This window comes from Chionomys nivalis, chromosome 7, assembly GCF_950005125.1.
Source record: "Chionomys nivalis chromosome 7, mChiNiv1.1, whole genome shotgun sequence".
NCBI classification, from domain to species: domain Eukaryota; kingdom Metazoa; phylum Chordata; class Mammalia; order Rodentia; family Cricetidae; genus Chionomys; species Chionomys nivalis.
In genome coordinates, this window is record NC_080092.1 from 55,170,448 (window position 1) to 55,196,767 (window position 26,320).

General features: G+C 47.8%; 1 protein-coding gene across 9 annotated transcripts in view; it reads right to left on the reverse strand.

Annotated features, from left to right (window-relative positions):
* Positions 1 to 14,144: 14,144 nt before the first annotated feature.
* Rap1gap2 (RAP1 GTPase activating protein 2) overlaps positions 14,145 to 26,320 on the reverse strand; it is a 227,075-nt gene continuing 214,899 nt past the window's right edge. For 6 of the 9 annotated variants that reach the window (XM_057773533.1, XM_057773538.1, XM_057773537.1 and 3 more), the window contains 7 exons: positions 26,004 to 26,122; positions 23,427 to 23,540; positions 23,090 to 23,207; positions 22,633 to 22,759; positions 19,483 to 19,559; positions 19,039 to 19,077; positions 14,145 to 18,229 (listed from right to left, as the gene is read on the reverse strand). In XM_057773533.1, coding sequence (XP_057629516.1) covers positions 19,069 to 19,077; positions 19,483 to 19,559; positions 22,633 to 22,759; positions 23,090 to 23,207; positions 23,427 to 23,540; positions 26,004 to 26,122 — 564 coding nt within the window. In that variant the 3' untranslated portion in view covers positions 14,145 to 18,229; positions 19,039 to 19,068. Of the gene's footprint in view, positions 18,230 to 18,687; positions 18,731 to 19,038; positions 19,078 to 19,482; positions 19,560 to 22,632; positions 22,760 to 23,089; positions 23,208 to 23,426; positions 23,541 to 26,003; positions 26,123 to 26,320 lie in introns of all 9 variants that reach the window. The other 3 variants (XR_009057365.1, XR_009057363.1, XR_009057364.1) reach the window with 3 other exon arrangements.

Sequence of the window (26,320 nt, forward strand, 5' to 3'; positions counted from 1 at the left end):
TGTAATTAATTACATTAGTAGTTAGCATGACTACAACTATAGTTCTGAACATATTCAAGCTTAATCATCTTCAACAGTTTATAATAAAAAATACAAATTTTTAATTGAAGTTCTTTTCACAAATTCAGTCCATAGAGAGATTGACAAGTTTATTTTCTTGGTCCTTACATAGTGTACCATTATAGAATAAAATAGTTTCTTGTACGACTAAGTCTACCAAAATAGCTACAGCTTAATGATTTCAGTAAAAACAATGAGGTTAGACATACATTCATAAATAAGGCTCTGTTAGCCTGAATAGAACTTAGGTAAGAAGAGACCCTTTGCCAGACTGCTTAGGTCACGGTCTTGCTGCATCATAAGTAAGAATACCTCAGCCTCTAGTGTTTGGTGCTCATAGCTGTGGCCCTAATTTTTAGTCTTTTATTTATCTATTTATCAAGATTACATATTAATAGACATTATAATAAAATATTTTATAACTATAGAATGCACCATAGCCTTATAAACTTAAAATATTTTTTAAAGCTGTTCCTAAAATTACTTAGCTATTTTTATTTAAATTTTATGTAAAACTCCAAAATTTTTCTTTTAAAGAAGCTAAAAATCTCTCAAAATAAAATACATTTTTATCTATTTTAAGAGTGAAGCCACAGGGAAAATCATAATTTGCAGAAGACAAAGTTGATCCCCAACGATACAAGGTCTCTAAAACCAACACCACGTGAGTGACTTTTACTATAAAGTCTGTCTGCCAGCACGGTACATTCTTGTCTATGTATGCGTGGAGGTGCATATTGAATACCTCATTAAACAGGCATTGTTTTTAGGTCCTATCTTTCAATAACCTTGTTTTCAAGACAGGGCAGGAACAGAAAGGCGTCCCAATTCAAAAGCGTCTTTGGAGATCTGTTGTCACCTTGGTCCCGTATCACACGGCTGCCCTTAATCAAGATGGTGGTGACGCCATAGGACATCTTTCTTTTGCAACCCTCACAAAGATAACTGCCAGCTGCATGGTTGCCTAAGGCAGCAGGCATGCAGGTGTTGCTTATGTCCCCAAACAGAATCATGCCACGTGGTTCCTTTAAGATTACCTTTGCACAGACTTTCAGCTATCAACCCCATGTTATGAGTTTTAAGTTAATGTTTTGTTACAAATATTACAGATTTTTAACCAATAGCCAATAAATTTGCAAATCCCACGATATAGAAAGTTCATAATAGGTCTTGGCAATTAAACGAGACCAATAATCCCATTGGGTGTTCTGCTTTTTCTTTTCTCCCTATCACACTTTTCTCCCTGGGCATAGGGACTTTAAAAGAATGCCTATATCTGAAAAAAAAAAATGGCAAGCCGTAACTCATTTCCAGAGCCAGTCTTTAATAAAGTAGAACAGCATAAAACAACATTAATATTCTTCATACCCAATTGATATTCGAATCCCTATTACATCAGCTCCAGTGCCAGAGAGCCCAGAGATAAATTCTGAGTCCTAGGCCAACACTGGCTGCAGCAGTAACAACTGAGCTGTAACAAAGAAACACAGAACACAGTAAGCTCACACATTCAAGGGAGACCAGTCAGAAACAAACATACAGTGGTCACATTCATACATTCAAACAGACAAAACTTTCCATACCTCCCCCAGTTCCAAAGGAGAGAGGGTAATGGAACCTTCTGATATGGCCGCAGCTCGTGAAAGCAGCAGCTGGGCAATTTCCTGAGCCTCACAGTCAGCAGCTACAGACCATGGCACTGGAACTGGATCTCCAGCTGTGCAGGGGAGCTTCAGGGGGCTCAGCCAAAGTGGGAGGCTCCTGCTGGCTTCTGTGTGAGGCCCTGGGTTTTTCTTCAAAGCTGCACCCTGGCCCCAAGTATTGCATTATGCACCCGACAATCCTGCTGTTGAACCCCGTTCTTCAAAAGCTCCACTGTTTCCAGAGTGACATCTCCAAGAGCAGCGTATCGGTCCTGTCATTCATCTATCCTGTCACGCCACGTCAGAATGCATAACAACAGGTACATCCCACAAGACACAGAATCAAAGACACAACAGAAAACACAGAACCAAATGACAACAGGGAAACACGGGATAGCGTTTAACCCTTGGAGTCCTCTGCTTCAGAGGTCCGCCAGTCTGGCCAAGAGAAACTCTCTTAACAAAATAGGAGGTCCCTTCTTTAAATAGACTCTAGGAACCCATCAGAGGCTGGGCCTCTCTGAGTTTCCTCAGCTCCCAAATCCTTGCTGGGCCTGTCCAAATTCTCAGGTTGGCCGCCGGCGTTGTGAAATGCCCTATGGTTCCTCAGTTCTGTTGTGTAGTCTGGGTGTTGAAACCCTGCTGACAAACACCCATGTTCCAGCCTCTCTGAAATGCTTGAGCATACTGGCCCCCAGTGTTACTAGAGTGCTCCCAAGGAAGATCAAAAGAAGGAAAAAACTAGAGACTGGCTAAAAACCCCCAATTAACCAGAATTAACCAGGGGGGCTGTGAGTTGTCTCCCTTTGACCTGAATGGGGATGCATAGACCTCATCAGATCAGATCCTCCCACCTTCCAGATAGGGTACCCCATAACCAAAATCCAGAAACCAGGCAGGAAAATGTCACAGATAGCTATTAAAAAAAAAAAAAAGTTTCTATGACTTACCAAAAAAGAGACTTCCATTAAAAAAAAAAAAAAAAAAAAAAAAAAAACAAAAACAAAACAAAAAAAAACACTCTTACTATCTGTCTCCTTTCTTGAGCATGGAGCCAGTGAAGAGCCCAGCTCCAGAATTTGGGCTGGGAGGGTCTTTTTTATCTTCCTGGGGACTGCAAATGATAATTCTGAGATTCACAAGAGAAAACCCAGCTCCACAATTTTTATCCAGTTGAAGCAGGCTGTAATTAAATACTGATAGGAATAGACTTTGCTTAGGACCAATCTCTGGAATTCCCAGCAAGTAGCTATGAGACACGTGTTGTAGGGACTTTTTAAGGACAAAACCATTAGGCATCTTATTTTCCCATGTGGCATTGTTGTTTTCCAAGAACTACAACTCCCAGCATTCCAGGAAGTTACTGGGTCCTTTGACAGGTGGGGCTTACAGGTTGACTTTTGGTCTTACAGAGTGCTAGGGGCCTAACCCACCTACACAGCCAAACATGTAGCTCCCAGAAACTGTGTAAAGTTCAATGTGTCTTACATACCTAGCTAATCAGCTTTACGCCCAGTCTCAAATCCCACTCCAAAGAAAGAGCGACCCAGGAAGCTTTGCCTTATTGTAGACCCCACAAGTGGTCCAGCTGGAAAATGGAGTCCAGCCAGCAGCACCATGCTGACCTCAGGATGGAGCTTCACTACAGCAAGTGAGAGAATCCACAGTAAACTATGCCCACTGCATCCTTATCGCACGGTACCAAATAAGCTTGTATAGTCAAAATAATAATGAAGTCCGTTTCAGAGACCCGAGGACCTCGGCACTAGCTCCCCAGAGGAACTGTCCAAAGAGGCAGGGCCATCCTGACCGACAGCCTAGCGCAAAAGTAGCCAATGAAAATCCGGGAACCCGCTAATTCTCCTCCACCTCCCCTTCCCCCTCCCCCTCCCATACACACACATACACCACCACCACCACCCTCCTGGCGATCTTTCCTCTCGTTCTACAGTCTGCGCGCGCCATCTAGCGGCGGCATTCGGAATTGCGTGAGGTTTAGACAAAATCCGCGGCTGGAAATTTTGTAGTTTTTCTCAGTTCCAGAAGGTCATCTCTTCAAGAAGACAAACAGCCCCGGGTCTCCTACCTTCCCTAAATTAAGTCATTCTTCCCCACGATGGCAAGCTAGTGCCGGATCCCAGCTTCCTGCATTCCCATATGCAAAAGCATTTGATGCAAGGATATAAAATGAAATCCTAGATTAATTCTAGAATGACATTGAAAGAATAATATACAACCACGATGGCCTATCAGTCCCTAGACGACCAAAATCATTTGATAAAACATCACTGATTACTGATTAAAAGAAAAAAAAGAAAACAAACCCTCTGTAAATGAGGAATTAAAACAGTAAAAATTCAAAAAAAGAAATAGCAGATCACACACTTTGAAACACAGCACACTCCTATTCAAATTCTCTGACTCTGAATAGTTTTATTTATTGCAGAGTCTGAGAAAGCTGTAAGAGCTTAAAGGATCATTTAATCTGGGGGACGGGATGGGGAAAACAAGACAGCATTGTCTCAGGCACTTGAAAATTAAGAAACGTCAAAAATTAGAGAATTAAGTACATTATTCAGAAGGAAGAGAAATTTGTATGTGGGATGTGTTGAATAAAAAAGGAAGGTCAAAGAAAGGGTTGCCTGTGTGCATCGGAGACAAATGAGAGTCAATAAAAGAATCATTGCTAATACAGAACAAGACCAATGAATGCAGAAAATATTAGGGCAGTCAATCGTGTTTGGAAAACTGGCTGCACATCTAAAACTACATGAATCTCTATTTCTCTAGTCCTATATTACCAAATTCCAAAAAAAATGAATATTTAATTTAAAAAAATGAAACCAGGAGTTGCCAGCTGAGCATGGTGGCCCATGCCTGTAATTCCAGCACTCTAGAGCTGAGCACAGTGGCCCATGCTTGTAAATCCCAGAACTCTGGAGGTAGAGTCAGGAGGAGATCAGGATTTGCAGCCATCCTCAGCTACATAGATTTCTAGATCATTGTGAACAACATGTGATCCTGCCTAAATTAACAAGTAAATAAACAAATCATAAAAGCCAATCTTAGATCAAGGATAAATTAGACTTTAAATTACAAAGAAACTAATTTGGCAGGCACTGTTGTCTACCTAATATGTATGCTTCTTCTCCCTTACTATTAAACCTCCTGTTGGAGTCATTTTACAATTCTGCAAGTTTCCGATAAACCATAGCCAATAACTATAGTCCACAGGCATTCAAATGAATTATGTCCAGTGAAAGGACACCTTTCTCCCATTGCCACAGTCTCCCAAAGAAAGTTTACATGTTCATTTCAGTGTTTCTAATAGTAAATGTGGCTATTGTTTAGATTATAACATCTTGGTGAATTCATTAAATAAAATCCTTAATACATGTCTTAGGGTTACTATTGCTATTATGAAATACCATGACCAAAAGCAAGTTGGGGAGGAAATGCCTTGTTTGTCTTACACTTCCACATCATAGCCCATCATTGAAGGAAGCCAGGACAGGAACAGAGGGAGCTGATGGGATGTGGGGGAGAGAGTACTGGAAGAGACAACTGGAATTGAGATACATTTCAGAGGCCAAGTAAAAACCTAGTGCAATGGAAGCTCCCAGGAATCTATAAGGGTGACCCTAGTGAAAATTCCTAGTAAGAGGGGATATGGAGCCTGAGCAGGCCATCTTCTGTAACTAGGAAAGCCTTCCAGTGGAGCGATTAGGACACCAACCCAACCACAAAACCTTTGACCTACAATGTTTCCTGTTTATAATATGTGCTGGGGTAAAGGAACTTGTGGGAGTGGCCGACCAATGACTGGTCCAACTTGAGACCCGTGCCACTAAAGGAGGCTCACCATGACACTGTCTGGGTAGCCCAGAAGTCTGAGTAGCCCAGAGACCTAGGAGAGAGCCAAACACTCAGAAAAAAAAAACATTGTCAAAAAAAAAAACATTGTCAATAAAATGATTCCCAATGATACTCTGCTAACTTATAGACCGAACCCTGGCATAACCATTATCAGAGGCTTCATCCAGCAACTGATGGGAGAAGATGCAGAGACCCTCAGTCAAACATTAGGCAGACCTTAAGAAATCCTGCAGAAGAGGGGGAATGAGACTTGTAGGAGCCAGAGGGGTCAAGGACATCATAAGAAAGTGGCCCGCAGAATCAACTAACCGGGGTTCACAGGGGCTCACAGGTAGAGAGCCTGCATGGGACTGACCTAGGTCCTCTGCGTGTATATTATGGTTGTGTAGCTTGGTGTTCTTGTGGGTCTCTTAACAGTGAATGGTGAGGTGTCCCTGGCTCTTTCACCTGCTCTTGGGGCCCCTTCCCTCCTGTGAGGTTGCATCATGCAGCCTTAATATGAGGGGATTTGCCTAGTCTTTTGAAACATGATATACCATGTTTGGTTTATATCCTTGGGAAGCCAGCCCTTTTCTGAAGGGAAATGAAAGAGAAATGGATCTCTAGGAGAGAGGAAAGGGGGGTCTTGGAGGAGAGGAGGGAGGGGAAACTGTGGTCAAGATGTAATATATGAATGAAGATTAAATTTTAAAAAACACAGCAGACTGAGCAAGCCATGAGGAACAAGCGAGTAAGCAGCTCCCCTCCACGGCCTCTGCCTCCAGGTTCCTGCTCTGATTGAGTTCCTGTCCTGACTTCCTTTGGGGGTGAACAGCAATGTGGAAGTGTGAGCTGAACAAACCCTTCCCTCCCAGCTTGGTTTTTGGTCATGGTGTCTCATCACAACAATAGAAACCCTAACTAAGACACTTGCCTAGCGTGTATGAGCACACGTATGCTTGATCCCAGGTGCATGTGTGTGACTCGTTCATTCACACACGCACGGGTGCAAGCACACACACATGCGAGTACACAGATGCACTTTCACCTATATAAAGACCGGAAGTCAATGTTGGGCATCTTCCTCTATTGGTCTTCCACTTTTTTGAGACAGGGTCTCCCGCTAAACCTGGATATGGTACTTTAGCTCAGCTGGATCCAGCTCTTAGCCCTCCCCCTCCCCCAGTGCTGCTGTTATAGTCTTACAGTGTTACCCTTGGCTATTTATGATGGTGCTGGGGATCGTAACTCAGGTCCTCATACTTGAGCGGCAATTATTTTACCCACTGAGCCAGTTCCCTTGGCCAAAAGGCTTCTTCAGAGACATGCTAAGAAAGCTGGTCTACCAGCCTAGGTCCTATCACAAGAGAAAACCCTCATAGTAACCTAAGGAGGGAAGGTTTCGTTTAAGATTTGGGGGGCAGGGGGAGGTTGAGACAGGGTTTCTCTATAGCATTGGAGCCTGTCCTGGAACTCGCTCTTGTAGACCAGGCTGGCCTCAAACTCACAGAGATCCACCTGCCTCTGCCTCCCAAGTGCTGGGATTAAAGGTGTGCACCACCACTGCCCGGCTATATAAAGAATTATTAACTATAAACTTGAAGTATGGTCAGAAATGAATATAGAGCCACTAACCCTAGTGTGAGAGAGAATATCCCAGGAAGAACTGTCCCACCCAAGGACTAAGGACCAGCTCTGCCTGGCTTTGCTCCTGGATGGCTAAATCTCTGTGGTTCTACACCAGGGGTGTAGACTCTCCCACATCACGGAGGGGGGGGTATTGGAAATCTCCTCTGTTCCCAGGGAGGTGTCTCACTACCAGAATGCCTAGACCCTGAGGATGTAAAGACAAGGACGGGGTTTTACAGGGTCAGAGGGTCAGAGAGGGCTGCTGGCCACTGTGTACTGATGTGGGATTCCCCTCTGTATGCTGTGAATATGACAGGTTAATAAAGAAAGCTGGCTTGAGCCTATGGCAGGGTGGAGCAGAGGTAGGTGGGGAAGACAGAACTGAATGCTGGGAGAAAGAAGGGCAGAGTAGAAAGAAACCATGCAGCCACACAGGAGCCAGACAGAACTTTAGCCGGTAAACCACAGCCACGTGGCAATACATAGATTAATAGAAATGGGTTAAATTAAGATATAAGAGTTAGCCAATAAGAATCTAGAGCTAATGGGCCAAGCAGCGACTTGAATAATATAGTTTCTATGTGATTATTTTGGGGCTGAGCCTCCGAGCAGCCTGGAACCAACAAACGCCCTCCTTACAACAGTATACTGTAAGCCTTGCACATTGGAGAGGCTGTATGCATGGCCAGAACCAGACCTGGAGAAGGTGCCCACATGGTAGCAGCTGCAAGACCCTGTCACAGAAGCCTAAAATTCTCTAAGTAGCACACGCGGACAAGAAAAGACCCTCTCCCTTCTGCAGGGCCTCATGTGCACCCCAGCTTAGAACATGGAGCTAATGGACCTAGGCATGTTTTCACCATTTAGACAGTGAAGAGAGAATTTAACACCAAGGCTAGCAGAGCTGGACTCGGGACTGGGATAAAGCTAATATACAACTGCATACATACTGTATCTAAGAACACTTTGTAGCTGTCAAAGATCTATAAAGAAAAAGCCAACAACTCAATTCAAACAAAACAACAGAGAAAAATCAAAAGCAGAAATAAGGGGTGAGCAAGTGAGATGTCACTTCTGTTCTTTTAATGCAGAGAGACACTCTATCTTGTTAGCAAATGCCATGGTAAGGACTTAAACTAGTTCGAGCTAGTTTTAGTACCTGTCACAAAACCATCCTACTAAATTCCAGCTGTTAATAATGAAGTCCTCAAACTGAAGTTTTAAGTAACAATTCTCTCTCTCTCCCCCTTCCTCCCTCCCACTCCCTTCACCCCTCACCCCTCCCCTCCTCCCTCCCTCCCTCCCTCCCCCCCCCACTGTATGTATTCATTATTGTGTTTGAGGTGTGCAGCTAAATTTCACCTCTACTCCACAGTCCACTTTTCTGGAATTTTCCTCACATTGCATATTAGTAATAATTCCTTACAAAACCTAAAAAAATGGTATTCCAATATCTTTTGCATGCTTTAATTTAGCGTATGCAATGCACACCCATGCACTCATGCATGTATGCCTTAGCACATGCGCGGCAGTCAGGAGACAACTTGCAGAAGTCAGTTCTCCCCTTCCACCAGGTGGGGGACCCAGAGATCAGACTCAGTTTTATCAGGAGTGAAGGCAAGCACCATTACTCTCTAAACAATCTTGCCCTTGCCTGGCCGCAAGAGTCCCTTGTTGGCTACACACACACACGCAGTGTCTTCCAAGGAGATCGTTTAAATCCATCTGCACAAACTTTCTGCCGTCTTCTCACGTGTGCCCGTGCCAGTCCCACTGCAGGCTCGCCAGCATCTGCTTCATTGTTCTCACGTGACCCTGATTCAGGGCAGCTTGCGTTGATGGCTTCTCTTGAACGGGCTGTTTTGTGTTCTCGTCCCACTTAATGGGGCCAATTCACCAGCTCTGTTCTTGAGTCTGCCTCCCTCTTTTTCTTGTCCCGCCTCTAATACCACGAGCACGAGGGAACACTTGACCCGTGGGTGTGAGCATCCGCTCTTCCCGGCAGCTGTTTGTTCCGTTCCTGGGACCTCGCATCTGCCTCTCTCATGTTTTGATTTGGAGCAGGAGGAAGCACAGCTGCTTTTCATTTTACTAGAACTTTCCATCCTTTCAACCTCGGGTTTTCCGCCTCACCAAGTTCTTGTCCATCTATTTCCCGATGGTGCTGCTCTTTCCTGAGAGCGTCTCCCGTTCCAGGGTGTCTTTGTCTTTCCTGCAGCTGCCGTCCATCTTCATAGCAAATTGCTTCTCTCGAGCTTCCTGTTTTATGACTCGTTCTGTTCCATTCTCTCTGGTAATTCCCTTTAATTTTCCTACAAATTCTGTTTTATTATAAGATATGTATTTTTTTTCCACCTGTGCAATAATCAATTGTAAAAGAATCCCCCTAGGTGGGAGACAGGTTTCCTCGTCCCCTTGTAAGATGGGGGACAGAATTCTCTCTTCCCTGTAGGTGGGGGACAGACCTCTGAGCCTGAGATTGCACCACCGGAAATAGATTTCAGAGACCTTCAGCTGAACCCATGGTTCCCAAAACATCGGACTACATCCGAATTCTGCATGTGCTCATCTAAAAATGCACACCCTAAGGGGAATCGTGATGTATACCTTTAACCCCAGCCCTCGGGAGGCAGAGACAGGTGAATTTCTATACTTCAAGGCTAACCTTATCTACATAGCAAGTTCCAAGTCAACAGTTGCTGCATAGTGAGACCTTGTCCCAGCCTGCCCCCTTCAAAAAGTGAGGATTCCTGGGCCTTACCCCAGAGCGACTGAGCTGAAATATCTCAAACAATAGCTGAAATCAATATTTTTAAAAGTTCTTTTGGTTAATTTTTATGCAGCCCAAGGCTGAGCGGCCGGAGAATGTTTCCCTGTGCAGTGCTATGCCTGGCACAGCCTCTGTTCTGAGGGGAAGAGGGTGGCCTAAAATTGAAAACCGTCTTCTATAAGGTGTCTGCACAGCCTGAAGCTTTAGGTGTCATTTGCACCTAAGGAAAGTGGACAGAAAGTCCTGCCTCTTAGATCACTGCCCTGAGGTGACTGATGGGTCTCAGATTTCCTCTCAGGAACCTTCCTCCGGCTCCCATAAGGAGCCACTGCCATGGGAGCAAACACGCACTGTTAAATGGCCAAGAGAAGATCCTGGAATAGACGATGGTAATGGCTCACCAATCCTACACTTAAAATCCAGAGGATCCCTGGACTCACTGGATACAAGCAGAGCCTCAAAAACTGTGCAGAAATGAGCCATCAGGACAAGCAATAAAAGCAGCAACCCACCTCCCATACACACACACACACACACACACACACACACACGGCAACACAAGAAGAATGGCTAGACGAAGACTTGTCTGGTGACTAGGAACAGGTCAACATGACTGGGCTGAGGAACACCCAGAAATCATATAAAACCCTCATTTTGGATGTATCTATGAAGGGCATACAGAACCCATTGATTTGAAACTGTAGGCTGAATAACCAGCACGCTCACCATGGAAATGGGAATCTTACAATCCAAGGAGGGCCTGGAAAAGCCAAGGTAGAGGAAGGCCAATGTTCTCTGCTCCAGCTGGCCAACATCAGTCTTTGCCTGTCCTTGAACATCAGCTCTCCTGGTTCTCAGGGCTTCATTCAGATCAGGACTAGACCTATGGCATCAGCCCAATAGACCTTGAGTCTTGGATTTGTATGGCACTGTAGCCGGCCTTCCCACAGCTGTTCCCACCCAGTGTCTGTTTTCATGTCAGGTGGTAATTACAGGCTCATTCTTCAATATGCGGGGCTCCTACAGTGGACAACTTGACTGATGACTCCCCAGATGGCCTTGAAGATGTCCTTGTAGAAGCTCACTGTCCAATGGCAGCTGTCCTGGCCACTTCTGTCCCACCCTCAACCCCCTCCCTCTCTCCTTTACGCGTCACACAACACCTGTCCAACCTTCACCAGCTCCTGCCCCATCCTGCCTCATGGGCCTTTTCCCTAATAAATACAGCATTCCTGTCTTGCTATCTAGAGAAGGACGTTAGTGGGAGGGCAGACCAGCCCTAAGCAAAGAAAAATCACACCCATCAAACAAAAGAGACTTTATTCAAAACTGTTGCAATAAGGAAATGAAGTTGAACCCAACAGCAAACATGACAGAGACCAGTGGGAATTTGTAGCCAAGTTTTAAGGTGGGTAATTTCCTCAGGTGGAAAATTACCAAGAGGAACTGATTAGGTGTGGAGACTGAAAGTGCCCTTAATGGATGCTGAGGGCGGGAATCCTTAAATGGTTTAGATTTAGTTTTGACTTGGATGAGGCCTAGACAGAAAGTGGGCTCAGAGGAGCAGGGAAAACATTTGGTTATCAGAGACCACACAACCCGAGGCAAGACAACTGTCCCATGGTGCCAGCCTCCACCAAAGGGTTGGCTAGATGAACTTTGAACTGAATGTTAGTTTTTAAACAAGCTTTGAATCTAAACTGAAATGGGGTTGTTTTAATTTGTTACTACGGCGTTATACAACTGGACAGATACTATTGTTGAACCCCACTAAGCCCTCCTCCACCCGCTGCATAGTGGGGTCCAATAACAGTATCAGTGTACAGGCAAAATAATGGACCCCAAGATGTCCAAGAATGCTCCGAGCTATCGGACCTGGTGAGTGGGGGTGACAGGTTTCAAGAATCCTAAGAACTAAGCCTCTGAGGTGTTAGGTGTGCCCACCTGCTGAAAGAGAATGAAAAGGAGCGGGCATTTAGAGTAACCGCTGGATGCCAGAGTGCCAGCAGGGCCTGGAAATCTGAAGGGACTGTAAATGGCGCAGGTTTATGACATCCACGCCTTGTATGCACTTTCTACACAGGAGATAACTCAGCTCCTGCAAGATTCCATCTGAAGTGACCTCCCTATCCTGTTTCCAGGGAGAGGAGTTGAGCCCAAAAGTACCCGAACCATGAGGTGCAGAGAGGCATCAGATGCTGTGTGAAAGAAGAGGAAGCCTGCAACCACTGTTGGAGAGGAGGCACTGCCTAGCATGGGCTGCAGCCCCCAGTCCAGGAGACTGCAGGCATGGGGCTCCACATGGGACATGGAAGCCAATTACAGTGACATTAGAATACTGGCTGTCCTCCCGTGCATCCGGTACTGCCAGTCATCTAGAACTCACCTTCGTGTTGATGTTGTCAGCCTTTCAGACTTGGGTCCTAAAATGAAATGTGATTCTGACCCCTTACATGGAATGGGAAATCACACCAGTCTCAATGGCTAGTTAAGGGAACTAAATGAGATTAGAATCAATTCCACCCTAAGACTTGTCTTTAAAATGTAAACTTGGTCCTATGCAGTTGATATGATGGGGGATAACATTAGTCTAAGACAGCTTGGACCTCTGCTTTTGCATTTTTTGTCCATGAGAAATATGAGAGGCATACAGGCAACTGCATTCAGCTAAATCAAGATGCGTAGGACACACATATAAAACGCACAACATACCCAAACATCTGCCAGCTGCCTCTACATAGCGCATGTGCTCTGGACCCCATCCATTCATCTAGCTTCAGACTATGGCTCCCCTACCGTCTCACAATTCATGAGTGGCAAGCCTTCCAATGCTTGCCTCCACAAGCAAACTTCAGGCCTGTTTGAGGCTGATATACGTTAGTCATGTAGTGTGCATTTAAGCATTGGCATGCATAAATTGTTACCAGTTTTATTAAGCTTGTATGTCTTCATTCTTGTCACAAATAGTGTATCTGAGTGTCATACACCTAGCCCGTCTTCTCCATCAGCTCCATGGTTGCATGGTTTCCCATGGTGTATTTTTAGGGACTAGAAAGTCATGACAGCAAACTGGCTACCTAGGTAAACGGCAGCTGCTGCTATTAGGATTATTGTTATTATTGAAGCTCTGAGACTAAACAAAACTTTTTAAAGCTTTTCCTCATTAAGTTCATTTTTACCCTCATGCTTTCCACAGGGGTTATATTTCTGATAGCACACAAAAGAAAATTCAGGCCCCAGGCTATTGAATGACTTGCCCAGGATCACAAAGCAAGCCCCTGACAGGGATTAAACCCTGCCTCTTGCCTTCAAATCCACACGCAAGCTGTCAAGCAAAGCACATAGGTGAGTGTGGCCATTTGCGAGTCAGAGGAAAGTAAGAAGAAAGACATCTAGTCACAAGAGAATCCTGGAACCGAGATGCTGAAGAGGAACTCGGGGGAAGAGGAAAATTGAAGGAAAGAGACGAGTCATTAGGTAACAGGGGTCTCATCTCGAGACTACAGAGACTAAACAAATAACAAGACTGACGGGGTGAACAATAGGAAGAAGCGGGGACGATGGTATACTCAGTTCCCACCAAAAGGAGTTACAGCCGGCTCTCGCCAATCCATGCCGAGCAGATCCAGTCTGATATTTTTCAAAATGAGAAACAAAGTGTGTAAGTGTGTGTGTGTGTGTGTGTGTGTACACATGTGTGCATGCATATGTGTTGTACGTGCGTGTGGTACACACATGTGAGTATGCAGGGTTGTACTCCTGTACATTCAAAATCCAGAGCAGGACATTATTTATCCTCTCCCCTCGCTCTTGGCCTCACCGCCTCGAGACAGGGTCTCTCACCGAGCAGGAAGCTTGTCATTTTCCTTTGACTGACAAATAAGGTCTCCATGTCTGCCTGTTTCAGCCCCTCCCCCATGCAGGGCCACAGGCATGTGCAGTCATGCACAGCTTTTTGTGGGTGCTGGAGATTCAAACTCTGACCCTCGTACTTGAAGAGCAAGCAGTCTTACCCAACAAACTATTTCCCAGCACCAGGTTCACTGATTTGCTTGTTAATCACATGATAGCATGTTTAAAAATTCTGAAGCAGGCTCAAGCCAGCTAATCCCCAACCTCCAATGTGAGGCCCTGCTGAAGTCTGGTGCCCCACTTGAAGAAACATGAACTCTGATGGACACAAAATATGTTATTATTTATTGTCAATTTCTGCAAAGACACATTTAAGCAACAAAATATACATTTGTCAACCTTTTAGAATTTGTTTTATACATTAACAAATACAATGTGCTACCATAGCAATAAATTAAATGTACACTATTTACATTACATAGGCAGTCGGGATCTACAAATCACCTCCTCGCTGAGAGGAAGCAGGGGAAAGTCATCGTCACAGGGTTCACTTCCAGACTACACCTCATGGGTTCTACCACACAGGCATCTCCTCACATGGAGACACTGGCACCCTGGGAGCTGGAGGTCAAAGTGACATCACGAGGAGGAAGAGTTGGCAAACACGCTAAGGAGCAAGAAGGGGAATTTCAGCCTTCAGAGGAAATGCCACAAAACCAAAGACAATGGCGACTAACTCCAGGCTTCCAGCCAGGCACAGCCTCCCCAGGGATGGCAAGGCCCAGGCCAAAGCTGCCTCCCTAGCTACTGCTCTCTAGGCAGACTGCCCTCGGCTCTGGGGGGGTTGTCTTTCTCCTAAGGGAGCACATAGCCCAGCTGAAGAGACATGGGGTTGGTGTGGGCAAGGGGCTAGTGGTGAAACAGACAGCAGAGCTTGGTAGGATGCCTCCAAGGCCTTGTTTACTGTACCAACTTGCCCTTGCCTTTGATTGAGGGGTAAGAAGCTAGAGAAGGAGCGTGGGGGCCCAGAGCATGGCTGACTAACCTGGTCCCTGCTGCCCAGAAGTCAAAAGCTCCACCTGAACCCCAGACACTCCCCTCCAACACAGCTGTCTTTGCAGACTAAGAACAATGGACAAAAGGTAATGTTTGAGTTGGCACCTTAGAGGGTCAAAGGAAAGAAAATGAAACTGCCTGTGTCCCGCCTAGTCACCTGATCTGGGATTTTATTACCCATCTCTGTCTTCAGAACTGGAGAGGCCTAGGGTCATAGCTCAGGGGCAGGGTACTCACTCAGTGTGAGCAAGGCCTTGGGTTCCCAGCACCACCAGAGAGAGGAAGGGAGAAATAGTGAGAGGGAGGAAGAGAAGAGAGATGGGAGAATTTGTTCTTCTTACCACTTTCTGTCCTGATTTAGAACAAGGAAGCCAACGGTAGCTGATGCATCTTTCTCCAGGTCATTTTGTCCCTGTCACTCAAGACCCAAGCAGTACTTTGCTGGGTTCCTCCCCTGACCAAGATTTCTCATGATGACAACCAACCACGGCTGAGGCCCTATCAGCATCCTCCAACCCCGGCATCTCCCTGCCAGTGCAGAAACCCCAGCTAACAGGCTTTCCCCAAACCCAAGTCCAGGAAATGCAACCGTTTACTCCACCCCACCAAAAATAAGTACAACAGGAAAGGGCCAGGGCTGTGGGTGTAGTAACAGATTTGCCCACTAGGTGGCTGTATGGCTTCAGGCAAGTTCTTTCTGCCCAGAAGGATGAGAAGGCTTGAGTATCAAACGATGCCCACAAAACTGAACCACGGGTTATTTTCCAAGAAGCGCCATTTGACATCCATAATCCCAGACAGAAACTCTGTCAAAGGCGTTCTCTATGGAGCCCTCCCACATCTGTTTTGATGTATCAACAGAGCTCCAGGCAGCTGGGTGCCTATTAACACCTGCAAGATATAGTTCCTTCAGTGAGTCAGGCAGTCCCCAGAGCTAGAGTTGTGGCCAGGAGAACCCTTGTGGGGTAACTGTGGAAATGTCTCCAAATACAAGCAGAAGCATCAAGCCCAGTTACATGAAGGAGCTTCAGCAAGACTCTAAGCCCTAAAACTGGGAACAGCCCCAAAGTGAAAATTGGATCAGAGTGCAGGAGAAGTAGCCTCCAATCCAGAGAGAGCTTAGAGTGCAGGAGGAACAGCCTCCAATCCAGAGAGAGCTTAGAGAAGGTTGGCCCCTGCCATTACTCTCCTGCTCGGCAAAAATCTCCGTTTGGGCTGGTAATACACACGCGGGATGGATCTGCTAGATAGAAAGAGGCCTGGCCAGAGGGCAGGGGCATCTCAGGTCCTGCCCAGAGTACCTATCAGCAAGCCAAGGGTGAAGACCACAGCCCAGCGCCTCCCAGCTCCTCTGTACACAGTCATCCATCCTGTCCACTGGCCCAGAGGCAGAGCCAACACCTGGCCTAGAGGTAATACCTGCAGAGAAACAGGCAAAGTAGTGGGGACAAGACTTAGCAGGTTCCCAGCTATAACAGTGTGGGACAGCCTGGAAGATCCTGAGGACCCAGACCAAACTGTGACATAGCACAACCACCGAGCAAAAGGAGACCTGTCCTACCTAGAGGAGGGTGCCAGAGTCCTGCAATAGTTTCAAAGAAAACACAGTTTGACCTTTCAAGTTCAAGCAGAAACCTGCCAGCAGACACTGCCAGAATCCACCCGCCTCTTCCCTGCAGTGGATGCCACTGTGCTGGCTTTTATAAAAGCTAAACAGATCGTCTGTTGACCTTCTAACTAGAGCAGATCTTACCAGACTAGTATTTCACGTAAGCAAGTTTCCCAAGTGGAAGTAGGGAGAGGTACCCCTCCCTGGCTGGAGTAAGTGTGTTAGGGATGAAGGATGAAAATTGTGCTCAGATGACAAAAGTCGTGAGGACATAGTTACAGCGCCAGCCCCAAAGGCTGGGTCGCCCTTCTGTACTTTGGCTTGGGAATAGAAGCCTAGGCAGACAAAGCCCTTGGTGGGAAATCTAGTCATCTGCTCACTGAAGCAGGAGTCCTGTGCCAGAGACCTGTGTGTACTTAATGGGGCAGGATCTTCAAGTGCCTGTTGTTTGGACCCAGTGTTTAAACTGGCAGGTGCTCCCCCCAGCAGCTGAACCGCCATGCAAACCTGGAAGGCTGGGGAGCCAAGGGGAGCTCATCTGGATGAGCGGGCTCACCCAGAGAAGGTGGCCACAGCAAGGAGTGCAGACAGTCTGTGGTGTAAAAAGCGCGGGCTCACGGAGTCTGGCTTCCAGGAGCCCTGCCGAGTGGACAACTGCCTGGAACCCTGCAATTGGAGATGGGAAGAACAGGACTGGGAACTGAGCCAAGAAGCAGCCCCTAAGTAGGACTGGGCCCCTCACAGATGCCGGGAGCAGAGGTAGAGGGACACCATACTATTTCCAAAACTAAGTTCAACTGCCACACACCAGCCTGATTGAAACTTGTCAAGTCACCCCGCTCCCAACTGCATCTCTCCCATTTCTTTCGCCTAAGAGATGGCTTGAACTATGTCTTTTCTGGGGTCTCACAAAAGTGGAGAGCTGGACCCCAGGTGAGCCTGACCATCCAGAAGCTTTCCTCACCTCCCTGCGCTGGCCATGTGATCTCTAGGCTTCCTCACACTCCTAGCTACCCACTTCTTCGGAGGAAAACTATCTGCTCCAAGGAGAAAAAGCTGCTGGGGCTTCTCTCCCCACAAGGATGGTCAGCAGCGCTTGTGTAAAATTAGAAAGGAAAAACACCTTGCGACTACGGTCAGGGAAGCATGCAGCCAGGGCCCACACACACCCAGCTCTGACTCTGAGCTTCCACCAGCCTGAGCCCTCCCTAAGGGCAGCCTAGCAGCAGGAACAGAGGTCCCAAGGCCTGGGCCAGCAGATATGTCAGAAATGCCTATCGCAGGGGCTGTGAGATACAACCCGGAGGACGCTGGGAAATTCCTGGAAAAGCAGCCCTTCCATCATGTCCAGGAAGGCACTGTACCCGAGACAGACAGCACCCACAAACCACTCTGCAGCCACTTCTGCTCCCCACCACCCAACCCCCTCTGTCTCTAGGAGACGAGCTTCCCAGCCTCTTGCTGAGCCCCCTGGGACCCAGAATCCCCCATGTCCAACTCTTTTCCAGCAGGTAAAACAAGTTGACAGTTGACTCAGATAACCGGTCACATCAGGAGGTCAGGAGTCGAGGTTGGGGCTTTCAGGTCTGTTGGAGAAGGAGCCAGCAAGATCATGGCCAGGTCAGGACATGGAACAAACAGCTGGTCTGCTGGGCAGGTGGCCAGTGAGACAGCAGGCCTGAACGGTCAGAGTAGTGAATGGCACCCCCAAACTGCTGGAATAGGAGCCTTCTGCAGGCCAGAATCAAGACTTCCCTGCGGAGATAAGGAAGGGGAGATGCAGAACAAGCTCTGGGTAAAAGAGGGGAGACAAGAGGCTGGAGTCAGAATGGGGAGCCTGCTTGCCCATGGCTATACAAGGAGGATGCCAAATACAAGGGGGATTTAGCCCCAGGGGCCATGCGTAATCTTTGTGCTACAGAAGCATCCGAACATCACAGATGGTGGTGGCCGACACCACACTCCCATTTTCTCTTCTATTTTCTCACGAACAGGTTTAACACAAAGTGGGCTCCATTGGTTCCCCTCCCCCTTGGTTCCAATTCACTCATACTCCTGAGATCCGTAACGGTGGGGGTTACAATGGGTCTCAGGTGACTTTACTATCAGGAGTCCACTAGCGTATCATGCCAGGAGCAGAGACCACCCTAAGGGTATCCCTCACAGCAATGGTTGGGTAGGGGCATCTCATGCCATATGAGGAAGATATATACCAGCCTGGAATCTTGGCCAAAAATACAAAGAGAGACAGATTGCCTGCAAACAGGAAAGCAAGGGGTAAACTGAGGAATTCCTCCCTCCAGGGGAGGAAGTGACCTTTCGGCTACTTCCCCTTCTAGCTACTACAGCCAGCTCTATCCAGCGTGGGAATCTGTACCAATGCCACTGCACAAGCCTTCCCAGGCCCTGTTCTCAGTCCTCCCTAGAAGGCCTGGAGATGTCCGTCAACAGCAGCTCTCAGTAACCTTCTGCTGACAGTCTCTCTGGCCATTCTGGGGCCTTAAGTCACAGCTGCTGTGTCCATAAGGGAATAGTCCCTCTCAGGGCCACTGTGAGACACTCACCTTGGACAGGGGAAGGACTCTGCTCTCCCCTTAGTGACCCTGTTTAAGAAACACACAAGAATTTTTCAAAAGCCAGACATCAAGCGCCTCCACCTGCAGCTTCTGAGCACTCAACCATCTGAGCTCGGGAAGGGACTTGGGCTCCCCGGGCCAGCAGAACCCACCTCACACTTGGGCGCGGGTGTGCGCAAGGACGTGGTCCTATTGCAGGAGGAGTGACAAAGGTGGCTGGTGATCCCCAGCCTGGTGTCTGCACCAGGTAAGAAGAGAAACCATCATCCCCAGGTCTGGCGGAGCCTCCTTCCCCACCTGCCTCAGGGCGCCCAATGAGCACTCTCTGAGATGCTCTCTCCAGATGGCTGCTAAATGACTGGCTATGGGGGTCCTGGAATGTGGGCTGTAGGGCTCACGGGGCCCTTCCTTGCCTGCCCGCACCATCCTTACCGCACTGGAGCTAGCATGGCTGAGTTTATCAAAGCGGAATTTCAGGTTTGACCTCGGGGAGTTTCTGTTTTTGGCATCTGAGAAAAGAGAAAGGACAGGAGCTTAAGGAATTATTCTAGCAAAATCAGAATAGTGAGTAGGGAGGCTGGGGAAAGTGGACCTGCTCACTCATAGGTACCCCTCGCCACAGCACTCAGACTCAGAGAAACAGTGTGCCCTAGTTATTAAACACGGGTCACTTTAAAAGTAAATATCTTCAAAATTAAACTATGGAAGTTTCTAAGTAAGCAGGCCATATTTGCAGAAGATGACGGATACTCAAATTTTGCCATTTCCTCATTATATTGCCATGTTTCGCTGTAATCTGTCCCTCACAGCCACTGTGCCCTTATTCGGAAATTCACTGAGGTGGTAGGCTATGCATCTCTCCTCGACGCCAAGGGACATCTCGGTGGGAGCCTGAGAGCAATCTTGATGAGAGTATGAAGACTACTGGAGTTGGCAATGACAAACTGGGGCTTGGCTTGCAGTTTTTCTGTCTAGATGTAAGAAGCCAATGGAAAATAATGATACATGAACTAAGGCTGGAAAGGGTGGTGCCTGCAGCCACTACATTGTGAAGAGTAACAAAGGAGTCACCACACCCCCAGTGTCTGAGAAGAACTACCAAATTCAAGAGAAAGGCTATCTGTACCACTGAGGAAATGAATGCGGTCTTCCTAATGTAAAATATCAACACAGGCAATAATCTCCACCAACGCCCACATGGGAACCAGATTTGACTGTCATCTGCTGCCTTAAACTGCCTCCAGGTACCAGAGTCAGGTAAGTACCAGTGAAACTGTCCTATCAGAATCTTATAGAGCATCAATCAGACTCAGAAGAAAGCATGTGGTATATTTTGCCATTATTTGAAAACTGTGTCTCAGATCCATCATATTGGTAAAGTTTACTGCGTCCATGTATAATGTGTGTGTGCATGTGCATACACACATACACACACATGTATACACACACAAGTACATGCACATACATGTACACACGCATGCTATGAGACCCTCCCTGAAAGATCCTCATGATTCCCTTTTTGTCCCCGGAAGCCCGAGTATGAATGGCCGATGACAGCATCTGCGGTTCCAGAAGACTTTCAGGCCATCTTCCTCTCAGTCTTTCCCCCACACTCACCGGAGCCTCCAGAAACAGGTTTCCAGACCTCCAAGCCCACCCACTGCTGGAGTTAGGGGTCAAAAGTAGATTATCAGGATAATACAGCCTGGGGTGCACCTCCCGGGGTGAGGTCAGCACTGGGGAAGATTCCACACCTGTTCCACATTTCTTCCTGCCCTGGGTGACCTTAACCCAGTTACAGACATTCCCAAAGCCTCCCTCCGCTCAAATCCTGTCTGAGAAAGCAGGCTGGCATTCATTTCTTTTGGTATTTATTTAGTGCCAAAAGGGATACAGTTTGGTGATAGATTGTCTTGTTCACTCCATTAATTTTTAGCTAAGTTTTAAAAACATCAGGAAATGTGTCTGACTGCTCCATTTTACAAATGGGTAAACTGAGGGTCAGGAGGTAAGCTTGCCAGTGCTAAAGCTGGGGTTAGGGTCCCTCTTGAGATCTGCATAACCACAGAGCTGAATGAAAGGAAGCTGCGGCCTCCATTAACTGGGAAGCCTGCCACAAAGGGCCCTTTGCTTTCACCCGGGTGTCCCCTATCCCACTGCATCCTCCTTTGGACATTGTTTGCTCTCTACCCAGTGATACCAGGAGAATACCACCCCCACCCAGCTACTGTGAAAACCAAAAGAAACTATAGATACTGCCAAAGTCCCGTGGGGAGCAAGATTACCCCCTAGCTGAGACCTAGCTGGTCACACCACTTTATTGCAATCCCACAACACACATTTAAGTTAATAGCTGTGTGATTTTTACAGAGTATGCTTATCAAATCTTTTCAGGGGGCTGAGAAGTCTTGAGTGAATGTATAAACCTGAGATGAAGTCCTGAGTGAGTATCTATTGTGGACGCAGACACAGCCATGTCAAGGACCCAATGCCTCGGGCCCATGGCAATGCCAAAGCCTCCCCTCCTACCATGGTGAGGCTCAGAGAGACGGTAAAGCCCACCAGAGTGTGGAGGTTAGCAGTGCGTGCAAGTAGGAGTGTTTACAAATGATGGACCAGTGTGTGCAAAACCTACCCACTGCCCTTCCTCTTCCTGGATGTTCACAGTCTGACACTGCTTGCCTACAAATATCTTCTCCTGAGACTTGCTAGCCCCTCCCCACAGTGCCCACCTGGGTAAAAAATCATCTCTCACACTCGGTACTTTGTGAACCCTGAGAAATGACCCCTTTCCTTTTCCTCCAACCTGGTTCTTCCTACTCTGATCAACTGTAGGGGTCTTAGAAACCAGAAAGACACAGGCCACCACTCTCCCTAAGTCCTCACTACCAACAACTAAATTCTACATCCCAACATGCTCTGCCATGGCCCTGACTCCCCTAGGTGCCCACTGTGCCTCTGCTGGTGCCTCTTCCCCAGCCCCCACCAGTCCTGGCTATACTCAGCACGCAGCTGCCAAATGGTCTTTCTCAATGCCAGGTGGCACTTCCAGAACCTTCAGTGTCTTTTACCAACAACACCTGAATCTTCACCAGGCCTCCTGGCAGTCCACTCATGGTCCCCATAGTGCCTGTCCTCTCATGTCCCCATGACCCCGCACTGCACTGAACCTCACACTCTCCTGGACACAGTCTTGCCTTCCTCCAGCCTCCTCCACTCTTCCTCTTACTGCCAGGTGCGCAGCATCACTGCTGTGGCACTGGCCCTGGGTGGTGACAGGGTAGGGCCAGAGGTGAGCCGATTATGTTCAGCTTTCTATTCACTCAATCCTAACTCCTCCACCACAGAATCATCATGAAATCATTCAGTTCTCTAAGCCTTAGTTTCCCCATATATAAGAAGATAAGAATATGAGCTTTTTACGGTTGGACAGAGTAAGCTAGTAGAGGTGAAGGCAGGCCCTAAGGTCTAGGAAAAGAAGTTGGCCAGTTCGGCATGCCTGGGGCGCATGCCCTTTGAATAACAGTCAGGGTGCAGCTCTGCCTTCCAACTCCGTCATACACACCTTCGCATGCCACTGACCTGTGGGACTCCGGCTCATGATGATGGGGGTGGCGGCAGCCCCCAGACTGGGGTTCTCGCTGCTCGGGGACGGGCTGTAGACAAACACCTCCTGCTTGAAGGGTGAGGTTGTGGATGGCTGGCTACTCTGGGGAGAGAAACTGGGTGAGCAAGGCCAGTGTACCCCCAGGAGTCCCACAGCTGTCCTAAGAAGGACCACGCAAGCCACTGCCTCCAAGCCCACATTGGCCCTCTGTCTCAGCCATGATTGCACCCTTTCCCTGACCAGTTAGCACCCTTGGCCCAGACAACCTCCACTGCTGCCCTTAAGCGCTGTGTTGAACCAGAGTCCCCTCATTCACTGCCCTCATTTTGGAGTAACAGCTGCCTCGGCCACACCTTCTCCACATATTTTAGAGCACAGTATAACCAGCTGGGCTGCAGAATGTGGCTCCTTGGTTGCATGAGGCATACTTACCCCACTGTCACACTCCTCCATGGCCTCACCCTCCCCTGCGGTGCTGCTGAAGCTGCTGGTGCTGGAGGAGGAACGGGAGATGTTGGCGCGGCCGTTCTCCTTCAACTTTATGAAGGGCCTGTGGGGAATGAGAAGCAACACCAACAGGCAGTGAGGCAAATCCGCCAGAGGACTGAGCTTGCCTACAGCAGTTCCCCCAGCCTCTGCCTGGTGGTCTTTGTGTTTCAGAGACTTCCAAAGGCAAGATCTGTCTCTCTCAGGTTGCCTGGAGGCAGGGCCCATAAGCCAGGACTCTCAGTGGCAACATCCAGCATTTCCCAAACCCCAAGTCTCTTACTTTTCTTTGTTGGGACAGATTTCTGGAGAGCTGGGATTTGACGAGGTCTCGGACTTTATCTCCTGAGAAGAGTGTCCACCATCTGGGGTTTTGGGAGTGCTAGAGGCACTGTCACTAGGGGGAAGAGAATGAAGAGAAGTGAGGCCTAGGAGCCAGGCCCCTGCCCTTGTCCACCCCTGACCCTAGACAGAGTTCAGGCTGTGAAAGCCAATACACAGAGTGCGGCCACCTCTTCCCTCCCCACCTGAGCCTCTGGTCCCTACAATAAAGGTCAATCTGAATTCATGGAGGCAGTCCAAGGCCACCAAACAGGAGCCTTGACTTGATGGCCTCCAGTCAAAGGCCCTCTCCCATGCCCATCCCACCTGGCAGAGCTACAGATAAAGAGAAGATCACACAGGGAACTGAGTGGGACCCATTCGGGAACCAACCCAATACCCATGGATTCCTGAGAGATGCTGGGGGGGGGCACCTGTAATGACTCTTGAAGACATCCTTCATGTGACAAGGCAGCCCTGGATGGTGGGGAGTGAAGGGATATTCTACATCCAAGGATCCAAGAGCTCAACAAAGACCACAATTTACCCTATAGCAAATACTGGGATCGGGTCGGCTCGGTCCTCAATTCACTTGTTTTTCATTAATATTTCTGAGCCCCGATACCACTGTTTCTGTTTGCTTTGTTTTGTAAGAGTTATTTATTTATTATTGTTTATTAATGTGTGTTTGCCTGCATGTATGTATATGCACCACATGCACACCTGGTGTAGTCATGGGTCTGTAGAGAGCATTGGATTCCCTGGGACTGAAGTTAGGAATGGTTGTGAGCCTCCATGTGGATGCTGGGAACCAAACCAGGGTCTAAGGCGAGAGCAGCCAGTTCCTGTAAACTTCAGCGCACTTTTTATAGCAGCAGAATTAATGAGGCCTGCCGGGCGGTGGTGGCGCACGCCTTTAATCCCAGCACTCGGGAGGCAGAGGCAGGCGGATCTCTGTGAGTTCGAGACCAGCCTGGTCTACAAGAGCTAGTTCCAGGACAGGCTCCAAAACCACAGAGAAACCCTGTCTCGAAAAACCAAAAAAAAAAAAAAAAAAGAATTAATGAGTCCTATTACACATACCATACAATTCATCTTTTTAAAGTGGACAATGGAACAATTTTTAATATGTTCATTGAATTATGCAGCCATCACCACTATCTAATTTTAGAACATTTTAAGGCCTCTTAAAAGAAACCCTGGCTCATCTGCAATCCCTGCCCACTCCTACTCTTAACCTATTTTTCTCTGTCTCTATGGGCTTTGCCTAGTCTGGACGACATTCCATAGAAATGGGACTTGACAACATACATGGTCTTCACATCTGGATTCTACTAGCTTAGCATTTTCAAAGTTTGCCCACGGTGTGGCTCGCATCAATATCTCAGCACTTGCTGTTTGTTACAATAAACAATAAGACATTTTGTGATTATACTGGTTTCATTTTGCTTATCTAGCCGTCAGATGGCAGGTCCTTCAGTTGCTCCACTTTGAGGTACCATGAATAATAGCAACCTATTAAAGGTGGTGCTGGTGTTGTTATGGACAACTGTTTTCAATTCTCATGGTCTCTCTCTATACATACACCTAAGGGTGGGATTGCTGGGTCCTATGGTAACTCTATGCTTAGCCCGTTGGGGGCTGCCAGTCTGTCTTCCTAAGCGGATGCACTATCTCACGTCCCCACCAGCAATGTGCAAATGTGTCGATACCCCCACATCCTCGCTAGCACTTGTTCTTTAAGATCACAGATGCCCTAGAGGGGTAAACGGCCTGTATAAAGTGTGTGTGTATGTGTGTGTGTGTGTATGGGTGGGGGTGTGTGTGCAGCGAACACATGTGTGCATGTATGTGCAGGTGCTTTTCACTGCCTATGAAGTCAACATGGGTGTGTTCCTCCACAGTTCCTACCTCATTTTCTGAGACTGAACCTGAAGCTCACCACCTGACCTGAGAGCCCAAGGGCCTCCTGTCACCACACCCAGCTTTTTATACGGATGCTGGAGATTCAAACCCAAGTCCCCATGCTTGCTCAGCAACACTATACACTGAGCCACTTTCCCATCCCCTCACACTTTTGGTGACCTCCTAACTATCAAACCGCAGGGCTGGGTCACTACAATGCACTTCCCTCCATGACAGACACAACAGGAATTTCTCCCCTCCTGTCTTTGAAACCACACACACACACACACACACACACACACACTGTGCGTCTGTACTCCCTTCCTTCCTAGCTGTCTTTGCCAGCTCTTGCTCTTCCACTTGTCTGTGGACACTGGGGCTCTACACACCCTCTCTGAGCAGTCAGACAGATACGTTCACTTTCTTTGCATCAGCTCTCCCCATCACTGCCCAGATCTCCCAACCAGGGACTCTCTTCTAAGCACAAGTGACAGGATGCACAGGTAGTGAGGCCAGGGCTCAGGGGAAGCCTGACACTGGGAAAACTGGTCCCCATGCTTGGTCACCTGACAGGTTCAAGGAGGAGAGAGCTGACAGGCCCCATATCGGATGGAGTCCAGGCCCTGACAATTACCATCGTGTCCGGCCGTCCCCCTGGCCTTCGGAGCCCGAGTGCAGGCGGGGGAAGAGTCCCGACCGCCGCTTGATGGGGCTGCGTGACTGGTTCTTCACGGTTGCTGCGGCCACCGGAGGCTGTCAATAAAACTGCCACAGTGAGTGTGCGTGCCCATCCTTCCTTCCCACCCCTTCTCTGGTCCGCTGAGACCCCAGAAAACACCTAGGAGCTGAGACCCCAACACTTGAGCCACTCACGGCCTCTCTCTTGTTCTTAAGCCAAGTCTGTGGTGGCAGGGAATGACCCAACATGGCCAAGAGCCTTGGAGGACCACA